At 42.4% G+C, this 21,649-nt stretch overlaps 1 protein-coding gene across 3 annotated transcripts in view; it reads right to left on the bottom strand.

Annotated features, from left to right (window-relative positions):
• Positions 1-21,649, bottom strand: part of EBF2 (EBF transcription factor 2) — a 197,569-nt gene that overhangs the window by 47,029 nt on the left and 128,891 nt on the right. For all 3 annotated transcript variants that reach the window (XM_079927902.1, XM_079927900.1, XM_079927901.1), the window contains exon 8: positions 9,264-9,345. In XM_079927902.1, coding sequence (XP_079784028.1) covers positions 9,264-9,345 — 82 coding nt within the window. The remainder of the gene's footprint in view (positions 1-9,263; positions 9,346-21,649) is intronic.

The following is a 21,649-nucleotide window of genomic DNA, read 5'->3' as shown; positions in this document are numbered from 1 at the left end:
GAAAATCAAGACAGACTTCTGGTTGTGGTGGGCAATCAGGTTTGGAGTCCATATCGTGAGAAGAAATACTCCATTGATGTTTTTCAACACTGGCGAGTTCTCACATTCGACAAGGGGAATCTGATGAAACAATTAGCCTAAGCCTCCGTAATTCAACCCAGGCAAAGAACAAGCAAATTGGCTACTGCAAATTGTTTCTCTCTACCTCTTCATTCTTGGCACACATTACATGTTCAAGCCAGATTGAAAGCCCGGATTTTTCTTTGTTACTAGACTTCAGAGTCTCCAAAATTACCTTTAAACAGCTACCTACCCCGTAAGTATGGATTTTGTCATCCTTTTTTTTTTTTTTTTAAGGAATTCCCAGCATTCTTAGCAATCGCTGGTGTTTCATATTCCCCAAGGTTACATTTTCTGTTCACTTGAGTATCAAGTAGCAAACGAGAGAACGCAAAGTTGATTGCTGCTGAGACAGATGTGGGGCGTTCTGGAGTTGCTCACAGCAAGGGAGGGGGCTGTGGCATTAATGACCTAAGTCCCGAGAAGATACATTCGTAAGTCACCAGACAGCGCTGTGTTTCAGGGAGTCAGAGTTATTTTGTGATCTTCCAGGCACCATGCCACAGGCAACGGAAGCCTACAGAAAACACCGTCACTACCTCAAGGTGTTTACCATGCAACTGATAAAGCAGAACAAACACTACACATAATCAGGAGATATTACTATGTGGTAATACACGATTGAGGGCTGAATTATGTGGCCACTGTCTCCTCTAGGAGTCCAAAGGTAAGAAAATTAACCCGAACTGAAGGCAGTAACAAACAGTTTCATCAAGGAAATGAGATTTGAGATAGGGCCTTGAAGAGTTGAAAAAGTTTTCTTACACAACTCAAGGGTACCAAAATGATTATTCTGGCAATAAAAAAAACAAATTCTAACTGGCGTAAGTGGAGCCGTATGCCAAAGGGCATGTCTGCTGGCATATTTTGGCAAGTTTGGCTTAGGCTGGACACCTTTTAGGGCTTGTTTTTCAAAAACTAGTTGACTATGTACAGAAATCAAGCGGCAATTTTTTTATCCTGCCTTTTAGGTCATCAGGAAGCCCAAAGGTCATTAACCTGCTTTACAACCAAATTTCTCTTCATCTCAAAGGCCAGTGATGCTTGCTACATCTACCCTACATCGTTTTATTCCACTGAGGGCAATGCCTGTCCCATCTGAAACGTATGCCAAGAGGGATGGTTATGGCCCAGGGCAGTATTTCACTAGCAAACATTTTGAGGCTCACAGCGGAGCCTTAACACATTCGATGCCGTTCTTGATCTGGCTGGGCCATTCTCTTTCACCAAACTCTGTCCCTAGGGACCTCGTGAATCCCCTGTCATGCATCAAAACCCAGGAGCACGTAGGCCCCATAAGCAGCTTAAGAATCTATGCACTGTTACTGTGAAACTAAGAAAGCTTTGCCTTCCAGGAAGTTCTGCATGTGATGGTCCTGGAAAATGTTCAAGGGTAGGTTTTAGTGCCCAAATTGGAGTCTCTTAAAATGTTGGAGCATTTAGGGTTTGCTTCCACCTAACTGAAATCTGACATATCCTTTCCCAAGGGTTATATAGGCAACTACCTGCTTTTGTGTTTCTCCTTTTCTCCCACAAATAATTCAAAACACAGTTCCTGTGCGAGTTGGTCAAAATTCTTAAACCCCGATTCTTGTCCCCATGTGAGATGCCAAAAGTAGGGGGTGATGGGGGTGGGCAGAAGGGTGTACTGTCCAACAGGCAAGAGCTTGAAGTTACCCACAGAAAGATTTTCCCAAGCTTAAAGCATTAGACTGGGCAAAAGATCCTCAGACCTTCAGAGGTTTTCTTCTGACTCCAAGTAGGTAATTACTATTTCTTGACTTGGACTCGCTGGTTTGTGCTATCAGCAGATAATGGACCCACCTGTGGATCAGAGAAGCCATGAGTCAAGTGCTTTTCATTCTGTGCTTTAAAAGTGGGGCTCAGGAGCCCGGCAACCTTCACACGGTGGGTGAGATCACAGAGCACCTGGGGTGGCTCTTGAACTGAGAGACTTGAACTGAAGAAACCTGCAGGCAGCTGGAACTGTATTAAACCTTTACCATTTGGAGTTAATTTAAACTCTCGTTTCCCTCTTCACGGGTGTGAGAGAAATAGTCACCATTTTTTTTTTTATTTAAGGAAAATAGATGGTGATGCCATTAAAACGTTTCATATAAGAGCTGGGGTTTAAGAAGTCATACGGGTTTGTTGGATGGAGCCTGGCCGTGTTCCAAGGCATGAGTAGCCCTGCCCTTTGCTCTCACATCATTTAGTCAAATAGACGAATGGCCGCCACCCAGCTGTGTGGACTAGGGGCCCTGCCGGCCACGTGAACTTCTCCGTTGTTTTTGTGCAGTGGTTGCATCCAGCACGTTGCAGTAACAGGCTGTAGGCCTCCCACATTATCCAACTACCCTGATGACGTCAGTCCGTCCTCACACGCCTCACTTCGTTTCTCCATTCTGATGGAGGAGATCTTGGTGTCTTCCCACCACCGTGCATGTCTGCTTTCTTCCTCAGAGGTCTGCGAGACCTGCTAGGCGTGTCCTTGCAAAGCACCAACCCCTCCCTCACCTCCTCCGGGACCCCCTCAGAAAGCCCTTCTAGCAGGCCCCTCCTGGGGTTGTACACAGATCCCTATAATCAAACAGGAATCAATTCAGCACTGATGTCTCTCCCAACCTGACCCTGGAAATGACTTTTCTTTCACCTGAAAGAATGTATGCACCCCTCCACACCTCTTGAATTCTTATCTTTTGAAGCAAAGGATGGCAAGAACTGTTGCTGTATCTCTATTCTCTCCCTGACATAGCTATATAACAAAATGATGGCTTTGGTGGACCTCATCTAAAAAGGGAATCATTAGGGGTGAACTTGAGACACCCGAGAGTCACTCAGAAAAGTTCAGCAAATGCTAGGAAGAATCTTTATCCCAATAACAAGAAAGCTACACGTTAGAATGAAGGAATTCATTTAAAATGATTCTAGGGTTGGAGATGCAAGGCACCTGCTACCAACTCCAGAAAGAGTAATGTAGCAGTCGGTGCCGCCCATGGGATGGGAAATACTGCAGTCTTCTACAGTGGTCGGGTCTGTTTAAAACAGAGTCCTTTTGAGGCAGGGCGGGGTGGGGGAATTGGTAAGGCCTCTAAGCTTCCCAGTCTCAAGTACGTGATCTGCTGACACGTGTCCTATTATAGCTGATGCTGTGGAAAACTCTGAAAGCTATTGGGAAGAGCATCCACACTTGCTATTATTACGATGGCAGGTAGCACTGGGCTCCCATACCATCTGGACTTGGCCACACCGCTGAGTCCCAGCAGGCAATACAAGGACAACTGGCACTAGGGCCCCTGTGCTTCCAGTCAGTTCACTTGAAGACCTCAGAGAAGCAGAGCTAAGCTACGTAAATCACTCATTTATCTCACTTTCCTTGTCTCCCTGCTAGGATGTAAGTCCCACAAGGGTGAGGAATGTTCTCTGTTTTGCTTGCTGATATATCTGCAGCACCTAGGATAGTGCTTGGCTCACAGAATTTCCTCGATAGTATTGGTGGGTGAATGAATCAATGAATGAGGGCATCTGTGTTTTCACTCTGACTTGGAGCAGACCCAGCCAGCCTGTCTATGAGAGTGAACTGGCAACAAAAGCCCTGATTGTTGTCAACTTCTGCTGTGTTTCAGGATTTGAATGTGGGTAATGACAACATGCCTGACTCTTCCAAGAAAGTGGCTTGATTTTCTCCTGGATTTTCCAACTGTCTGCTCTCCACCCACGATGCAGAGAAATGAAGAACGGGGTACGTTATGTCTTAACAGGCCTGTCAGCTTAAACTATACATAAATTTCTTTTCCTTGCCTTCACCGCGCTGTTAATCTGTGTGTTTCAACTAATTGTTCCATTTCAAGGAGGGCAGAAGTGATTTTCTTCCTTAATGGTCCATGGATTCAGATACTTTGGGGGCCCTTTTCTTATTTTCCTTCCTCCCTTTCTCCCTCCCTCCCTCCCTTTCTTCCTTCCTATCTTTTTCCTTTCTTTCTCTTAAAAATTCATTTAATAGGGCTTCCCTGGTGGCACAGTGGTTAAGAATCCACCTGCCAATGCAGGGGACACGGGTTGGAGCCCTGGTCTGGGAAGATCCCACATGCCGCGGAGCAACTAAGCCCGCGAGCCACAACTACTGAGCATGCGCTCTAGAGCCCGCGAGCCACAACTACTGAGCCCATGCGCCGCAACTACTGAAGCCCGCGCACCTAGAGCCCGTGCTCGGCAACAAGAGAAGCCACCGCGATGGGAAGCCCGCGCACCGCAACAAAGAGTAGCCCCTGCTCTCTGCAACTAGAGAAAGCCCGCATGCAGCAACGAAGACCCACGCAGCCATAAATAAATAAATAAATTCATTTAAAAACTTCATTTAATAATGAATTTTTTGAGCTCCACAGAGTGACTGGCATTGGGGAGAAATACAAAAATAAATAAAACATACAGATTATCCTCAAGTAGCACACAGGCTATTAGACAAATAATAATTGGAAGACAATGTGAGCAATGGCAGAGTAGAAGCCTGTAGAGAAGTATGTTGGCCAACAGGTCTGCCAGAAAATGCCTCACTAAAGAGGTGACACTCAGGTGTAGGCTTGAAGCATGAGCAGAAGTCACAGACTGGTGAGGAGTGAAGGGTTCCCAGGCAGAGGGGCAAACATGTGAGAAGGTTCCAGGCGATATTCCGTGGAATAGAAATCAGTGAGGTGTGCCTGGTGGGTGGGGGAATGTATGGAAGCGTCAGGAGGGGCGCATGGCAGAAGCCCTGCCTGGTACGAAGCTACTTCTCAGCCATGCCTTCTAAAATCTGAGCTTTTGTCCATGGACAGGAGATATTTATAACCTACTTGAAGCAGAGGAGGGACATGTTCTAAAAGATCACTTTGGCAGCCGTGCTGAGGATGCGTTAGACAAGGAAGGAGGAGAGGCAAGGGCCTATCGCAGTTTTTCAGGAGAGAGAGGTGGATTTTACAGATACTTAGCAGGAAGGTACAGATCAGGGAGGAAGCACTGAGTTCTGCTGTGAGCGTGTGCTCACTAGTCATCCAGGGGAAGATGCCCAGGAGGGAGGCAGAGCTGGGTGTCTGCAGCTCCAGAGAAGGGGGAGGTCTGAGGATGTGGATCCCGGAGCAGGTGGTCTTTACAGCCAAGAGAACGGGAAGACCACCAGGATGAGTCCTAAGTGGACAGGTCCCCATCGTAAGGGTTAAGTTACATGGAGGGAGCCCATTGGGTGTTAGATGAATTTCATCTCTTTAGATCAAGGGTCCGTGGAATTCTCAGAGACGTCTTAAGAGGTCTTGGAACCCCTGAAATTTTAAGCAAAACTTTGTTGAAATGTAGCCTTTTACTGGGACAAAACTACAGCTCATACCAAATTCTCAAAGGGGTCTGAGCCCCCCCGCAAAAAGGGTTAAAACCCTTGCATTTCGATAAATATTTTATATGCCCATGTTACTTAGGACTTGAACTGAATGAAAGAGAGGTTTGGTTCAGATTGGAAAATAAGTTTGATATAATGGTTTTATTCTCATTTGATCATTTCTGGAAAAAGAATTTAGGTTCCACCGATGTTTGGGGGATAGTGGAAAGAGAAGGGGTGAGAGAGGAGAGAGAGTTTGGCTGGATTCATGATTTGGTTAGAAATATTTTGTATTTTTATCCTGCTCAGATCAAATCTCCACACAAAAACAAAACAAAACAAATCAAAAAACTTCAGATTAAATCTACGTTTGATCATACAACAAAAGTAGAGAATCGAAGTTATTTGTCCATATGGTTTAAAATTATCTCATTTGTCATTCTGAATGATATATACGTATATTCTAGGAATTCCTAAGCTACCATTCCTTTACTTATTTTATTTTTTTTAACATCTTTATTGGGGTATAATTGCTTTACAATGGTGTGTTAGTTTCTGCTTTATAACAAAGTGAATCAGTTATACATATACATATGTTCCCATATCTCTTCCCTCTTGCGTCTCCCTCCCTCCCACCCTCCCTATACCATTCCTTTAGATCACTCTCATGATTATCTACCATCTCTGGTTTTGTTTCATACTTTGAACTTGATCCAAACTTTTCACTTGACCATTACAGCACATAGTCAAGCCTTTCTCCACGTAAAAGATCTTTCATGGAAGGCTATACTTGTCATAGAATCTGAGTACGGTATAAAAATTGTCAATTCTTTTGTGAATCAAAGGATACTGTGAAGAAAGTGAAAAGCCAGTGATAGAATGAGAAAAATATTTGCAAATCACTTATCTGATAAGAGCCTAGTATTCCGAATATATAAAGACCTCTTACAACTCAACAATAAAAAAGTAAACCAATTTGAGAATAGGCAAAAGATTTGAATAGAGATTTCTCCAGAGAAGATCCACAAATGGCCAAAAAGTACATGAAAAGATGCTCAAATCATTAGTCATTAGGGAAAGACAAATCAAAGCCATAATGAGATACCACTTCACACTTACGGGATGGCTAGGATTTTTTCTTTTTAAACAGGAAATAACAAGTAGTGGAAAAGATATGGAGAAATTGGGACCCTCACACATTAGTGATGGGAATGTAAAATGGTGCAGCCACTGTGGAAAATAGCTTGGCAGTTCCTCAAAAAGTTAAATCTGGAGTTACCATACGACCCAGAAATTCTACTCTTAGGTATATACTCAAGATATCAAAAACATGTTCACAAAATAACTTGTACATAAATGTTCATAACAGCATGATTTATAAAAGCCAGAAAGTAGAAACAACCCAAATGTCCATCAACTGATGTACAGATAAACAAAATGTGGTATATTCTTACAATGGAATATTATTCAGCCATAAAAAAAGAAATACTGACACATGCTACAATATGGATGGACCTTGAAAACATTATGCTAAGTGAAAGAAACCAGACACAAAAGGCCACATGTTGTATCATTCCATTTACAGGAAATGTCCAGAATAGACATATCTGTAGAGACGGAAAGTAGATTAGTGGTTGTCAGTGGGTGGACTGAAAAGGGAATTGGGAAGTATGGGGTTTCTTTCTGGGATGACGGAAATGTTCTGGAATGATATGGTGGTAATTGTTGCACAACACTGTGAATATACTAAAAGTCACTGGATCACACACTTTAAAATGGTCTAAATGATGAATATATGAATTTTATCTCAATAAAAAAATGCAAAAAAATTTTTTCCAGTTGACTTTAGCCCTACCCCGGAAATAAGACAGTCCTAGAATCCACAAACTTAAAAAAAAAAAATCTTTTCCCTCGTCTTTGCAAAAGTCAAGTACATTCACATAGGATGAGAATTCCTTGTATTTTGAAATGAACAATATTTATTCTAACCCTGTTAAAAAATTCAGGCACATTAAAAATTTCACTTAGTAAATAACCGGAGAAGTAGAGGAAATATTATGTGCATCTGCTTAGTGAATACATTTCTAAGATTTGGGATAAATAAAATAAAATAAATAAAATGACAAGGCATTCTATTTAAAGCCTCCTAGAAGTGTCTTCTCAAATTTAAAACCCTTTGGAAGGGATGATAGAGAATAAGGGGGGATAGGAATCTAAGCTGCTAGCTTCTTTCCCTGCCTCTTGTTTCTTCCAGACGTGAAAGCTAAGCTTTGGTCATCTGGGCACTTTGGAATTCTTTTGAATTTCACTCTGTTTTTGGACTGAAATTATTTATGTTTCTGTTTGGAACACTGAGTACCATAAGCTTCCACTATGCACAATGTTCCTGCTTGACCCCCCCCCCAAGAAAATCATTTCATTTCTATTGGTCTTCTTATCATGCAGCAGGGAAAGAGTCTGCAGGATGGAGAGCTGTGGTTTAACTTGTTCAGGCGAGGCTCGTATTAGTGCTACACAGCAAACAAAAAAAAAATGTCCCGGTCTCAGCAAGATAGTTTGATACCCATGATGCGGTGAAAAAACATGACAGGAATTTTTGTTTTTCAAGGTCGTGCTCACTGGCCTTGCATGTACCCATCTCTCCTATTAACTCTTTCATGACTCTGCTGCTAAACCACAGAAGCTCTTTGAGCAAAAGGCAGGAGCAGCTACATCCTTTGTGGGACCCAGTGTAAGATGAATATGTGCGGCCCCTTGTTCAGAAATTATTCAGAATTTAGAAAAAGGCAACAGCAAGGCATAACCCTAGCAGCTGCACACGGTGCAAACCCAGGGTCCGGTGGAAAGAGTTGGATCCGACACATCCTCCTGGCTCGGGGTTGCACCACCTCCTTCCCGTGATTAGAGGCGAGTTACTTCAACTCCCAGAACCTCACTTTCCCCACCTGAAACGTGAGGCTAATAATCCCCATCTCTCACGTTGCTGCCAGGATTTTTTTTTTTTAAATCTCAAGCCTGAATCATATTGTTTAACATGTTTTCCATTCTTCTATGGGGAAAGGAGCGGGAGGTATTTCAATGGGGCGTGAGTGGCAGGAAAGCCATTTGGTGGATTAAATGTGGGTCCTTCAAAGATGAAGGAAGGGGGCCAAGAGGGGCTGCTTTCCTCGCATCTCCAACCTGACACACTTTGCCTCGCTCTGGGTTTTTATTAGCTTGTATCCCCAGTACATCAGTGGCAGGGGTGATGAAACCGGTGGCAGATTTAACCCAGGCAGCTGGGTTACTGTCCCGTGGGTCTTGTTGTCATGCTGAGATCTTAAAGTGACCACGGCTGCTTGGTCTGCTGCTCTCCCAGACACTCGGAGAGAGACCACTGAATAGTTAATCGGTGGCAAAGGAAAGGAAGAGGCTGTTGCTTGCAGAAAGCACAGAGAAGCTGCTTTGAAAAATCCCAAGGTGGCCGAGTATCAAGAACGCTGTTCCTGCTTGTGGGCAGCTGTGTGTGCGAAGGGCAGCCTGAGGGCTTAAAATCAAATCTCCAGCCTGGGTTGGTGCCCCTCCCCTGGGGCCCTGGCAATGCAGGCAGAAGGCCTTAAACACTACAAAATGAAGAAACCCTCAGTCCTATCTGAAGAGGGCGGTCATTTACAGTTATCTTTTTTGTTGTTAGCGGCATCCATGAATAATGTTTTCTAAGGGGGAAAAAAAAAAAGAAAGGAAAAGAAAAAAAGAGTGCTAAGGAGAAAGAAAACAGGATGACTTATTTACCAGGAAAGAACGGCAGGCCCCTTACCTGAAACCTTCTCATGTCCCTTGGGTTTCCTGCTGTTTTCAAACAATTCTGATTGCACTTGAGGAAAAATTTTAAAAAGAATCTGTGAAGAGAAAGCAAGGTGTTACCTTTTTAAGTAAACATGTTTTAGGAGAGACTATATATGCATTATATTAGATTGGATTGGAAAGTGATTGGATTTCAGGTCTGGGGAATTTCAGCCAGCCCTGCCTGTGAAGGAACGTAGCTGACCCACTGCAGTTCGCAAATTTGGATGTTTTTGGTCCCAAGTTGGCTCCATCACTGTTGAGGGCTGCGAAGTGGCTCACAAGCTGGGCTCTGGTTTGTACACCCGCCCCCGAGTGGCTAGGGCATGCTCTCTCCAAAAAAGAGAGACAGAGACAGAGAGAGAGAAAAGAAGAAAAAAAGGCTTCACAAGCAGCAGTGACTCCTGCTGTACAAAATTAGCTTGCTCCAGAGGGTTAAAAGTGGCATGACTGAGCCCAGAATCCCAGGGTTCGTCACGTATGTGGCTTTCCGCTGGCCACACACATCTTCATGCACACATGCCTCACACGTAAACCCTCACACACAAAGGGGGCCTGATATTTTCAACTGGTGGATATAAAATCAGAAAATAATGTTACTGTCCAAGGACAGTCAGTCTGTGCAGGTATATGCTGGGGGTTTTATGATTAATAACAAGTGTGAATGTCCTTTCAGACCCTCTATAGATTATCCAGAAATATACAAAGGCACAGAATAATGGTCTGAGGTTATCACTTGTAAGACATATTTTTAAGCCAATATTCTCCTAGATAACCTTTTTTGTGCACTTTTAAAATTGGGCTTCTTTGATCAGATGAGTACAGAAACCAAGAAAAATGGCAGAAGTGGTCTTTTCAGCCATTTACCTATTTAATGTTTGGAATGTTGTTTCGAAATACAATAAGTTTTTCATTTATTTCACTTGCAGAGTCCTTTTCCTTAAAAAAAAAAAAAAAAAAAAAAAAAAAAAACCAGCTTTTGCAGCGTTAAAGTCCCAGGTGAGCAAGGCCTATTTCCCTTTCTGTTACTATGACAACGAAATTTTACCGCAGTCCCAAAGTCCCTTCAGAACTCTACCATCCACGCCTTGAATTAGAACTTTAAAGGAAAAGATATACATTTTTTCCCCAGGATTTACCAACAAAAATAAGTAGAAATCAACAATGCTTCCAAAAATTCTATTTTAAAGCAACGGTTGGTGAGATGCCGTCGTGGTGGCCTTCTGTTTATTTTTATTTCTTTAACAATCACACGAAAGAATTAGAGAGCACGCCAATTAATTGTATTTAGCACTTAAAAAAAGAAAACCTGATGGGGAGATAAACAGTAAATGATGAAAGAGGAGAGAAGAGGAATTGCCCTTTCAGAGCATTTTCTCTAGATTTGCTAAAAATATTTGGCCAAGTGTTCCTGACCCCTATCTATAAATAAGGTTGGGTGTGAATCTGGAAAGAATAGCTAAATGCTTCTTTTCATAAGTTTATAGCATCTGCTTTTCACTTCTCTCTTTGCATCCTTACTGGGGGGTGGGGGTGGGGGCTAAGCATTGCTTCCTGGGCCATGAAGGTGTCCAGGGCCTTTATCCGAGGTACCAGGCAGAGAACAACAAGGCAGAAGCACTCCTTGCTGCTTTATGCGGTGTTCACATTCACAGGCTGCCCCTGCTTTCGAAAGTGCAGGGGGGCGTCTGTCCAGAGCAGCCGGAGCGCGTTAGAAAGGAGAGCTGCTTGTATTTAAGAACAGATTGGTCAAAATTCAAACATTTTCTTTCTTAAGGCAAAGCATTCTTTCACTTGTGCCTTCCTAGCGGGGGTCACCTACAGCAACTTAAAATGCCTGGAGATGCTCTCACAAAAGACTTAAAACTGGCCTTTTCCTCACTTGGGTCTCTTTCCAAACAATAACCCCTGCCCTCACACCACCTTTGCCCTCCAACACCCGCCCCTCCCCCATGAGTGATTTACATCTTTTCCCCTACTAAAACCAAATTTTCTTTTTCTCACAAATTCCTTGGTTTTGGGCAAGTTTTAGCACAACTGGACTCCTTAGAAAGCATTCTGTGTGTTATACTTCCCCTCACCTACCCACCCCCCTCACCTTCTCGAAAATGTACCTGTTGAAAACATTAATGTTCATGAAGGCATTATTATATGAATGGTATGAAAGTGCAAAGGAGATAAATGTTTACACAAAATCAAATTGATTTAGGGGAAGAAGGGGCCCGCTGAAAGGCTTTATTCATTTTAAATTACGACCCTTAACAGTTCTTTGGCTAGAAAACACCCAGTGTTGACTCTTTTGCGGGCCTGGGGTCTGAGTTTGGAACCTACCCAGCCCCCTGCACACTAAGGATATAACATCCTGTTCACAAAGGGGAAGCGAGGGGTGGAGGAGGGAGGGAGGAGGGGGAGAGAGAAAGAAAATTCTCTTACATTGTATAGTACTTTCTAAAAGAAGGCGTAGCTACTTCTAAATGGCTAGCACCAGAAATTATGACCTGCGTATTTTAGATGTGGACCTAGAAATCAATTTAAAGGAATTCTGGGGCTTACTGACATCTCCATTTTTTTTCTCTTCCTTTTACTGATGTCTCCCACTTTCCTCCCCTTCAGCCCCTCCACCCTCTATGCTCAGGGGCTTGGTACAGAACCCTCTACTAACCATCCCATCCATTAACCACAGGGTAACTTGCAGGGAATAAATCTCCTGGGTCTAGATCCCTCTGAAGCCTGGAAAATGTCAGCTCTCTCCACTCAGCAACGGGAAACCAAAATGAATTACAAGGTTCAGCCCAAATGTGCGGAGACTCATCAGGATGGAAGTTGTAATTTTCACTTTCTCCAAACAGTGTTGATTCCAGAAATATTCTAACCACTTAGCACGGTACACTCTACAAGGCTTCTGATCTCATCCCTTAAGAGTGAATGCTAACGGCACCAGGTATGTCCTTGTTTTATTAGAGAAAGAGGAATAGAGAGTGGGGTCCAAATCTGAATTCAAGCCCTCAGCTTTCACTCTGGTTCCTGGGTCAAGTGAGGCAACAGAACAGACCCAAAGGCAGTCCTTCACTGCGCTGATATCTATTAAATGCTGCCAGCGTACTAGTCTTGACCTGCTGCCAACTAACTATGTAACCAAGTTACTTTGCTCCTCTAGGCCTCAGTTTCTTTGACTGTTAGAAGGAAGGTTTCACTGGATTATCTCTAGGGTTTCTTCCAACCTTATTATTCTATGATTGCAAAGAAAAATGTAGAGTTGGCAACCCTCCAGAAATGGGGACACTGGAAGAAGAAACCACTGGAAACAAAAGTCTGTGACTTATTGAAGTCCAAGTGGGGGTGTGTGCGGGGGGCTTCTGAAAGAGAGAACAAACCCCCCGATCGAAGAATAAGCGAGGACAGCTGATGGGTGGAAAGTGGGGCATCTTGGCTGATGCCTTGGCCAGAGCTGGTGGGACCCAGAGGATGATGGGCCGGTTGTTGAGCGAGAGGCACCACTCTCTTAGGATCCTTTCTCTGTGCTTCAGCAGCAGGAGAAGGTAGCTCAGGAATATCACAGATCAGAGCCATCTCTGTCCCTGCTTACCATCCTGTGTGGTCCAGAAGCTGAAGGGTACAGGGGTCACCGAGTGCGGGAAAGAAGGTTTGCCAAAGGTCAGCTCCATGCCACACTCTGAGCTATGTGCTTGATATCCAACGCCTCATTTATTTCTCACAATTGTACGAGTGACGAACCCTCTCACAGCTAGGAAAAACAAAGGCGCCAAGAATTTAAGAAATTTGGCCCAAGATCACACCACTTGTCAGCGGCAGAAAGGAGGATTTGAACCTGGGTCTTTCTGGCAGCAAGTTCCACCGGGCGTTCTGTGTTTCCTGCACCAATTACACTGTCGTGATGGTTGCACAACTCTCTCGGTATAGTAAAAGCCATTGAATGATACGCTGTGAATGGGTGAACTTTATAGTATGTACACTATATCTCAATATAACTGTTTAAAAAGAAACTTCAGAAAACATAGTCTGAAAAAAATCAAAAACAACCCCCAAAAACCCATGAAGGATTCTGGTTTCTTGGCGAGGGAGAGAGAGGACTGTAGTATCCCAAAAGGAAAACATGAGGTCAAAGATAGTTGGCGTGGAAGGAAATCCTTACCACTGAAACCCCCTGATGAATTCATTCATGTACTCATTTGGCCGATTATTAAGTGTGGAGTATGAAAGGATCAGCAGAATGGCAAACAAGATGGACAAAATCTTGCCCTCATGGAGCACACAACCAAACTATTTGAAAAATGCTTCTTCAGTTTCTGAGATGAGCCTGGAGACCCCTGAATACGGGTCTGAATAAGATCCCAGAGGATTACCTAGTACCCAAGAAATCTCTTCTCCTCCTAATCTCTGGAATATTAGAACACTCGGCATTGTTCAAGAACACAAAAGCTCCTAGGTGGCTCTAGACATGTCCTGAGCCCACCCCAAATAAAAACTGAGACTCAAACTAGATGTACAAGTAGGGTGCAGAGTTCAGGTCCAGTGGTGGGGTCAGTGGGGAATCTCTAAATCACAGGAAGGGTAACTACTTTATATTCATGCCAGACTTCGAGATTATAGCCAATGATCTAGTACAAAACGCAGCGTACTATTTCTCCAGAATTGTGGAAGAAGCCATTCAATTGACCTCCAATTAGAAGCCCAAGATCTAGCGCCTTCTAAAAAATTATAATACAGAAAATCTTTTGGAAAGCACTGTGGAAGGCACAGAGTCTTCTTTCAAGAAAAAAATTAGATAGGAGTGTATATCAAAAGAATGTGAACTTGGCACTAGTAACAGCTACTGTTATGCAGAGCCTTACTCTATGCAAAATAACATGTAAAGTACCTTTCACTTTGAAATTTCATTCCTTATTCCCTTAAAAAAAATTCTACTTCCATCTACCCTGGAAACAGCTTCTGTGATGACATGGCCACATCTTATACCCCATGGAGATGGGAACATCCCCACACTCTCCAAGGGCCAAGAACGGGGATGCTGTATCTGGTTCTCTTTCTGCCACAACGGCCATATATGCAGGTTGGATCACTAAAGGCTGAGCCATATATAGAGTTGATAAACCATGTAGGTGCTTAAAGGTCTATGTCTATTGATTTTTGAGGAAGACACATTTCATCTGGATTAACTGCTAAACCTCCTTTTCCAGAGTCCAATAAATTAAAATCTAATTGCCTTCCACTGTTCGTGCATACTTCTGAAAAGAAAATAATCCTTTCTCTTAGAACACTCTCTCATATCATTTGTGAGAACTACCAAATGTTGGGATGGGCTGAATCATAAAATCATATTTGAAAGAAATGGGCAGTTACCTCTCTTCTCCCAGGATTCTTTCAAGCTTACAGTCTTTACGGGCAGAGGGAGAAGCCGTGTTGGATGGTCACATCCATGGGGCCATTTTCTTACTCTTAAGAATAGCCTTCATGGCAGCTCACTCTGCTTGAGATGGTAGGAAAACCCCTAAGTGATCGGTTTCCACTTGAGACCAGTGTAAAACACAAAGATAATGTCCTAGCTTTAATCTAGGTCTTAATTGTAACATCTTCTTTGAACCTTCTGACAATAGAGGGAACACGTTTTCCTCCCCCCCAAAGCCGCCAACAGAATCCAAATTCAGACAGTCCAAATAAGGAGAAGGACAGCAGTGGGCCCCGGCCTTGGCCAGAAGATGACGTGCCCTTGATCAATCTGTGGATTGTTGAGGTGGCAGCCCAAGGTTAGAAAGGGCCCTGAAGCTCTTAAGGACTTGTGAAGACTCTCACTCAAGTCCACAAAAAAGAACAGACTGTGGGAGGTCAAACTTCGAGTTGGCTCTTGCTACACCCCCCCCCCAAAAAAACGTGACAATGGGACATCTGAGAATGCTTGCTACCTGCAATCTGCTTGGTACGATGGCAGTTGGTACAAAGACCCAAGAAGATCCATGGAAAGAGGAGATAATTTAAACGTTTTGACTGACTGGTTTATTTAAGCTTAAATCAGATACTCATTTTTATAAGCTGATTTTCCATGCAATCCACTTATTTAAATGACTCCTTCAAATGTAAATATAGGTACACAAACAGAGTAAGTACAGCATCTTTCCTCTCTACAGACATTCCTAAAGGGTTGTATTACCACAGAAGCTTATTCACCTGCACGATTCCAATGAAAGCCCATTTCAGATCTGAAAGATTTAAGTTTACAGAAAATTTTTAAGGAATATATTTTCTTACTTCTGATTACATTCAATCCCTCTAACTCCCCTTGGCTCAAAGTCTAATTATGATAATGATGATAATAATAAATAAATAGCCCCTATTCATTGACTTCATATTATTAGCCATGTATGGTTTCATTTAATCGCCCCAACTCTGAGAGTAGGAGAAATAACATCTCCATTTTACAGAGGAGATAATCAAGACTCATAAAGGTTAGATTACTTGCCCAAAGTCAAACAGCTAGTAAGTGGAAGAGCCCAGAGTGGACCTCAGGTTTGTCTGACTCAGGAAAACATGGTTAAGGTGGGAGCTTGGCCAAGTTTCTTCTGAAGGAAAAGATGGAACATGTTGCCAAGCAGCTCTTTTTTTCAGGAGACCAGTGAGTGCCTCATGGATGTACACAGGGGATCATGTCGCTGTCTACATCTTACTCTCTGTAAATAAAAATGGGGTCACTCCTCACGTTACAAGACAAAACAAGCAAACCAACAACAATGTCTATCATTCCTATCAGGGACTGTGTTCTCTAGAAGTTCTGTGGCTGTATTGGATTCTGCAGAGGAAGATAAGCAAGTCTATCAGATACTTGGAAAACAAGACACCTCAAGAACCCACATGGTCTCAAGAGGGCATGGCCCACATGGCTGTAGTCTCTACAAGAAGAGTGTAAGACGTTGCTTGAGTGGATGAGGAAGATGCAAGGTCATTCGTCCATCAAGACTATGGAGGGAAAAAAAGCTGGAAGTCAAAAGTGTAACAATAAGAAGTTGAATTAAGTCTTGGAAAATTTTTTTGAGAATAAGTCACCAAAGCTAAAATTTGAAAGCATTACCCAGGGGACGGAGGGGAGTCTGCTACACTGGAGATTTTTAAATAGACCAGCAAGCGAATTCCTTTGAAGGCAGATAATTTCAGTCCATGTGACACCTTCACTGGGTGGTGTCCCTATCAAGCCATTTCCAGATGATGTCAAGGCTTTTGTAGTTATTATTATTGTTGTTGTTGTTGCTTAATATTTCAACAGGGACCTTCAGTGTCATCCTCTGTAACATGACCTCGTAGGCCGGTAGTGAGGATTAGTTATCCATGCAAAGTCTTTGGGTAAATGCCTGGTAATGTCACCACTCGCTACGCCCCCCTCCCCCGAATTGACCCTTCTCCCCCCACCACACTTTAAAATGGCCCATTTTCCAAACAGAACTATACCAGAGGGGACTTGCCACAAATTCAAACCTGGTTCTCTCTGCACTGTTTATCTCTCCAGTACTGGTATATACTCCACTTGAAGAACTTCCCTTAATTTTTAGGGAGAGGTACTTTAAAAAAAAAAAAAGGAAAGAAAAAACCCATGTAATTAATCCATTACAACAGATTGTAGGAGAAGCACAACAACAACAAAAAGATGGTAGGTCAAAAATCCTCATCACGGTTGCCAGTAAACTATGGTCAGGCAAAAGAATTCAGAGCCTCGTACACCCGCTAACTGGCAGTGGGCCCCACCGAATCATTTTCTGTTCAGCATTCACTCCAATTACAAGCTCCTGGAAGTGGCATTTCAGTTTGGCAATAGACCCTTCGTTACCAAACACCAAATCCTGAGTGGGATCTGCTGTGCTCATTTAGGTACCAGAAGGCAGCGACTTCCCCCACTGTGTAATTCTGATTCCATAGCCCCAGATTTCATTTCCAAGTCATTTCATGATTTCTTCCGAAGTGAGGGTCTCCCAAGCTCAAGTGGCAAGGCATTGACCGTAAACAGCCACCGAGGTGCAAAAACAGGGGCTACTTTGATTCTCCACTTATTTCTGACTAGCGACGCACTACAGTTTCTGAGGACCTGGTGTTATATGTTGGGATTTTTTTTTTCTTCTGTATTCAGACATGTCTTCACTCTCCTGAATTCCATCACTTGGCACCAGGAAGCTTGTAGGGAAAAAATTCTCTAAGGAAAAGTCCTTGTTTTTGCACTCAGATGAAAATCTGACACCACTAAGGAAAATAATAATTGAACTCTTTGGGCTTGAATTGGAATGAAACACAACACTAAGAGCATGTTTGTAATTCCAACTGTTCTCATAAAATGTCTTTGGAGGGCTCTTTGCAACGCGCACGGTTCCATCTTTTCCTCTTTTTGTTGTTGTTTTTAACACGAATCCTCTTCTTTGCCCTATCCTTTCCTCTCCCTTCTCACCAAGAAAGAAAAAAGACTGAGCAAAACTGAACATGCTGCAGACTGACTTCAGAAAACGTCTTGCAGTTAGACTTCAGAATTAGTTTACGAATCTATTTCCCTTTCTGATTCCATGACTACTCGGGTGAAGGAGAGAAATGAAGTTATTAGCCAGCCATCAGCTTAATGGGTCCTTACTATCCTATTTCCTTAGTGCCCCTTCTCCCCTTCTGCAGCCTTCCCCTCCCCCTCCCGCCTTTCTGCCCTCCCCGTGAAGCTCATCTATGCTAGGCTGAGCAGTGAACACCAATTACACCAAGAGCCCTTTGCTGCTGCCTGGTCTGCTGGTTTTACTGTTTTGCCAGATGGTTGAGGCCAATGTGTAAAACTCTCTACCCTACCATTAATTCATAACTCGGTAATAACTTTCCCACGGCTCTAGGAAATTGAAATGAAGTGCAAATGTGAATATTTGGAAAGGGAATCAGGGTTGGACAACTATTTTACACCTGACAGAATAGATACCAGTCAGACAAAAAGATGCCCCTCTTTACACAGGCTGGAGCGTTACTTTCCCGAAACCAAGGCCAACTGACTCCATATGCGATATTGGATAATGTAGCAGACCAAGCTCAGAGTTGGGGTTCCTCCTATTCTCGCCTTCGCTCTGCAGTTTCCAGCTTTATACCTATTGCACCTATGGGTCCATTCACTAATGACCTTGAGTGTGAGCATCTATGTAATATTATATTCTGATGACAGAATTATAGATTAGCAGATATGAGTGCATTCTCTTGCTAAGACAGGACACCATCTAATGTTTGTTAGCATCATTAAACTAAAACTGACTTTTCACCTGCTCCCATACCATATGCAGCTGCAAATTTTTAAATTAAACTATGAAGCCATGCATAAATTTACATATATTACAGACTAGCCTCTCCATTTAACATGCAAATGTACTCCAATGTTTCAGAACACCTTCTGTCGCTAATTAATTTGCTGAATTATAATTAGACTAATCCTGCATAATTAATAAGCACAGATTTTTTTTTTAATTTGTAAGCAGCTTGAGGAGATCATTCACTTCCTTCTATAAACTGCTAAGTAAGTGTTAAAAAAAATCTGGAAAGAACATGTGTGAAAAGGTATGTTTGATGTCGCATACAAACTCAAACTAGCGTGGAAGATGCAGAAGTCAGTACTGATAAAGGTACACATTTGAAGCCAACATTCAAACAATCAAAAAAAATCACATTCAGAGGATGGGGACTAATTCTCCCTTTGTCTCCTTGTATATAGTGTTTTATTCTTTGCCTTCTATCCATCGGCTCTTCCAAGATCACAGAGGCGGGAGAGGATTAAAGTAACCGTATGTTGTATTAGGAGAGATAATGATATTAACACTCCACTGTATATCAAAACACTCTGTGCATGCTGGGTGCTTATAAGCCCCTTTGATGGTATTTGGAATCATTTTCATTTTGGCTGCCAAACACACCCGAGATCCATCTAGTGGAAACAATTAAGTTCCATTAGTACTGTATCCATTTGGTAATGATTACAATGAAGGGTCCCTCTTTAATGCTGAAGAGTAGAGTCTCAAAGAAATGTAGGCATCTGTGCACTTGAAAACATGAGACCATACAGTTTTACAACCAAGCATGAAGCTTAATTTTGACCCCTAAAATAAACCAGGATCAGGAGAGCTCAAGGTATGGGTAGATGACCAGTTAGAAAATTCGAAGCAAGGTGGGAATCTAGAAGGCCAAGGTATGCTTAATAGATAGCCACATAAATTGAGATTCTAGAAAGACAAAGTGGGAAATGTGTGTTCTGGCAGGGAAGTTATTAAACCTTCAAAGAGAAATCGAATTTTAGAGAAAACAGAGAGGTCCTCGGCCCTTCCACTCAGCGAATTCACTAATATCAGCGGCCAAAAGATTGTTAGGCCAAAAGGATGGAGCCACCTGAAATGAGCTTGGCTTTCTATCATTGCAATTTCATTTTTTATAGTGACTCTATACACAATAGAAACGTCTTCTGAAGAATGGGAAACAATATACACTAATGATGAAAAATGTGAAAGAGAAGTTAAGGAAACACTCCCATTTACCATTGCAAAAAAAAGAATAAAATATCTAGGAATAAACCGACCTAAGGAGACAAAAGACCTGTATGCAGAAAACTATAAGACACTGATGACAGAAATTAAAGATGATACAAACAGATGGAGAGATATACCATGTTCTTGGATTGGAAGAATCAATACTGTGAAAGTGACTTTACTACCCAAAGCAATCTACAGAATCAGTGCAATCCCTATCAAACTACCACTGGCATTTTTCACAGAACTAGAACAAAAAATTTCACAATTTGTATGGAAACACAAAAGACCCCGAATAGCCAAAGCAATCTTGAGAAAGAAAAATGGAGCCGGAGGAATCAGGCTCCCGGACTTCAGACTATACAACAAAGCTACAGTAATCAAGACAGTATGGTACTGGCACAAAAAACAGAAATATAGATCAATGAAACAGGATGGAAAGCCCAGAGATAAACCCACACACATATGGTCACCTTATTTTTGATAAAGGAGGCAAGAATATACTATGGAGAAAAGACAGCCTCTTCAGTAAGTGGTGCTGGGAAAACTGGGCAGCTACATGTAAAAGAATGAAATTAGAACACTGCCTAACACCATACACAAAAATAAACTCAAAATGGATTAAACACCTAAATATAAGGCCAGACACTATAAAACTCTTCGAGGAAAACATAGACAGAATACTCTATGACATAAATCACAGCAAGATCCTTTTTGACCCACCTCCTAGAGGAATGGAAATAAAAACAAAAAGAAACAAATGGGACCTAATGAAACGTAAAAGCTTTTGCACAGCAAAGGAAACCATAAACAAGATGAAAAGACAACCCTTAGAATGGGAGAAAATATTTGCAAATGAAGCAACTGACAAAGGATTAATCTCCAAAATTTACAAGTAGCTCATGCAGCTCAATATCAAAAAAACAAACAACGCAATCCAAAAATGGTCAGAAGATCTAAATACACATTTCTCCAAAGAAGATATACAGATTGCCAACAAACACATGAAAGGATGCTCAACATCACTAATCATTAGAGAAATGCAAATCAAAACTACAGTGAGCTATCACCTCACACTGTTCAGAATGGCCATCATCAAAAAAATCTACAAACAATAAGTCCTGGAGATGGTGTGGAGAAAAGGGAACCCTCTTCCACTGTTGGTGGGAATGTAAATTGATACAGCCACTATGGAGAACAGTACGGAGGTTCCTTAAAAACCTAAAAACAGAACTACCATATGACCCAGCAATCCCACTACTGGGCACGTACCCTGAGAAAAACATAATTCAAAAAGAGTCATGTACCACAATGTTCATTGCAGCTCTGTTTACAATAGCCAGGACACAGAAGCAACGTAAGTGTCCATCAACAGATGAATGGATAAAGAAGATGTGGCACATATATACAATGGAATATTACTCAGCCATAAAAAGAAACGAAATTGAGTTATTTGTAGTGAGGTGGACGGACCTAGAGTCTGTCATACAGAGTGAAGTAAGTCAGAAAGAGAAAAATAAATACTGTATGCTAACACATATATATGGAATCTAAAAAAAAAAAAAAAGGTTCTGAAGAACCTAGGGGCAGGACAGGAATAAAGACGCAGACATAGAGAATGGACTTGAGGACATGGGGAGGGGGAAGGGTAAGCTGGGATGAAGTGAGAGAGTGGCATGGACATATATACACTACCAAATGTAAAATAGATATCTAGTGGGAAGCAGCTGCATAGCACAGAGAGATCAGCTCGGTGCTTTGTGACCACCTAGAGGGGTGGGATAGAGAGGGTGGGAGGGAGACGCAAGAGGGAGGGGATATGGGGATATATGTA

This window comes from Stenella coeruleoalba (genome assembly GCF_951394435.1).
Source record: "Stenella coeruleoalba genome assembly, chromosome: 7".
Classification (NCBI taxonomy): domain Eukaryota; kingdom Metazoa; phylum Chordata; class Mammalia; order Artiodactyla; family Delphinidae; genus Stenella; species Stenella coeruleoalba.
This window is presented reverse-complemented; position numbering and strand designations above follow the sequence as displayed.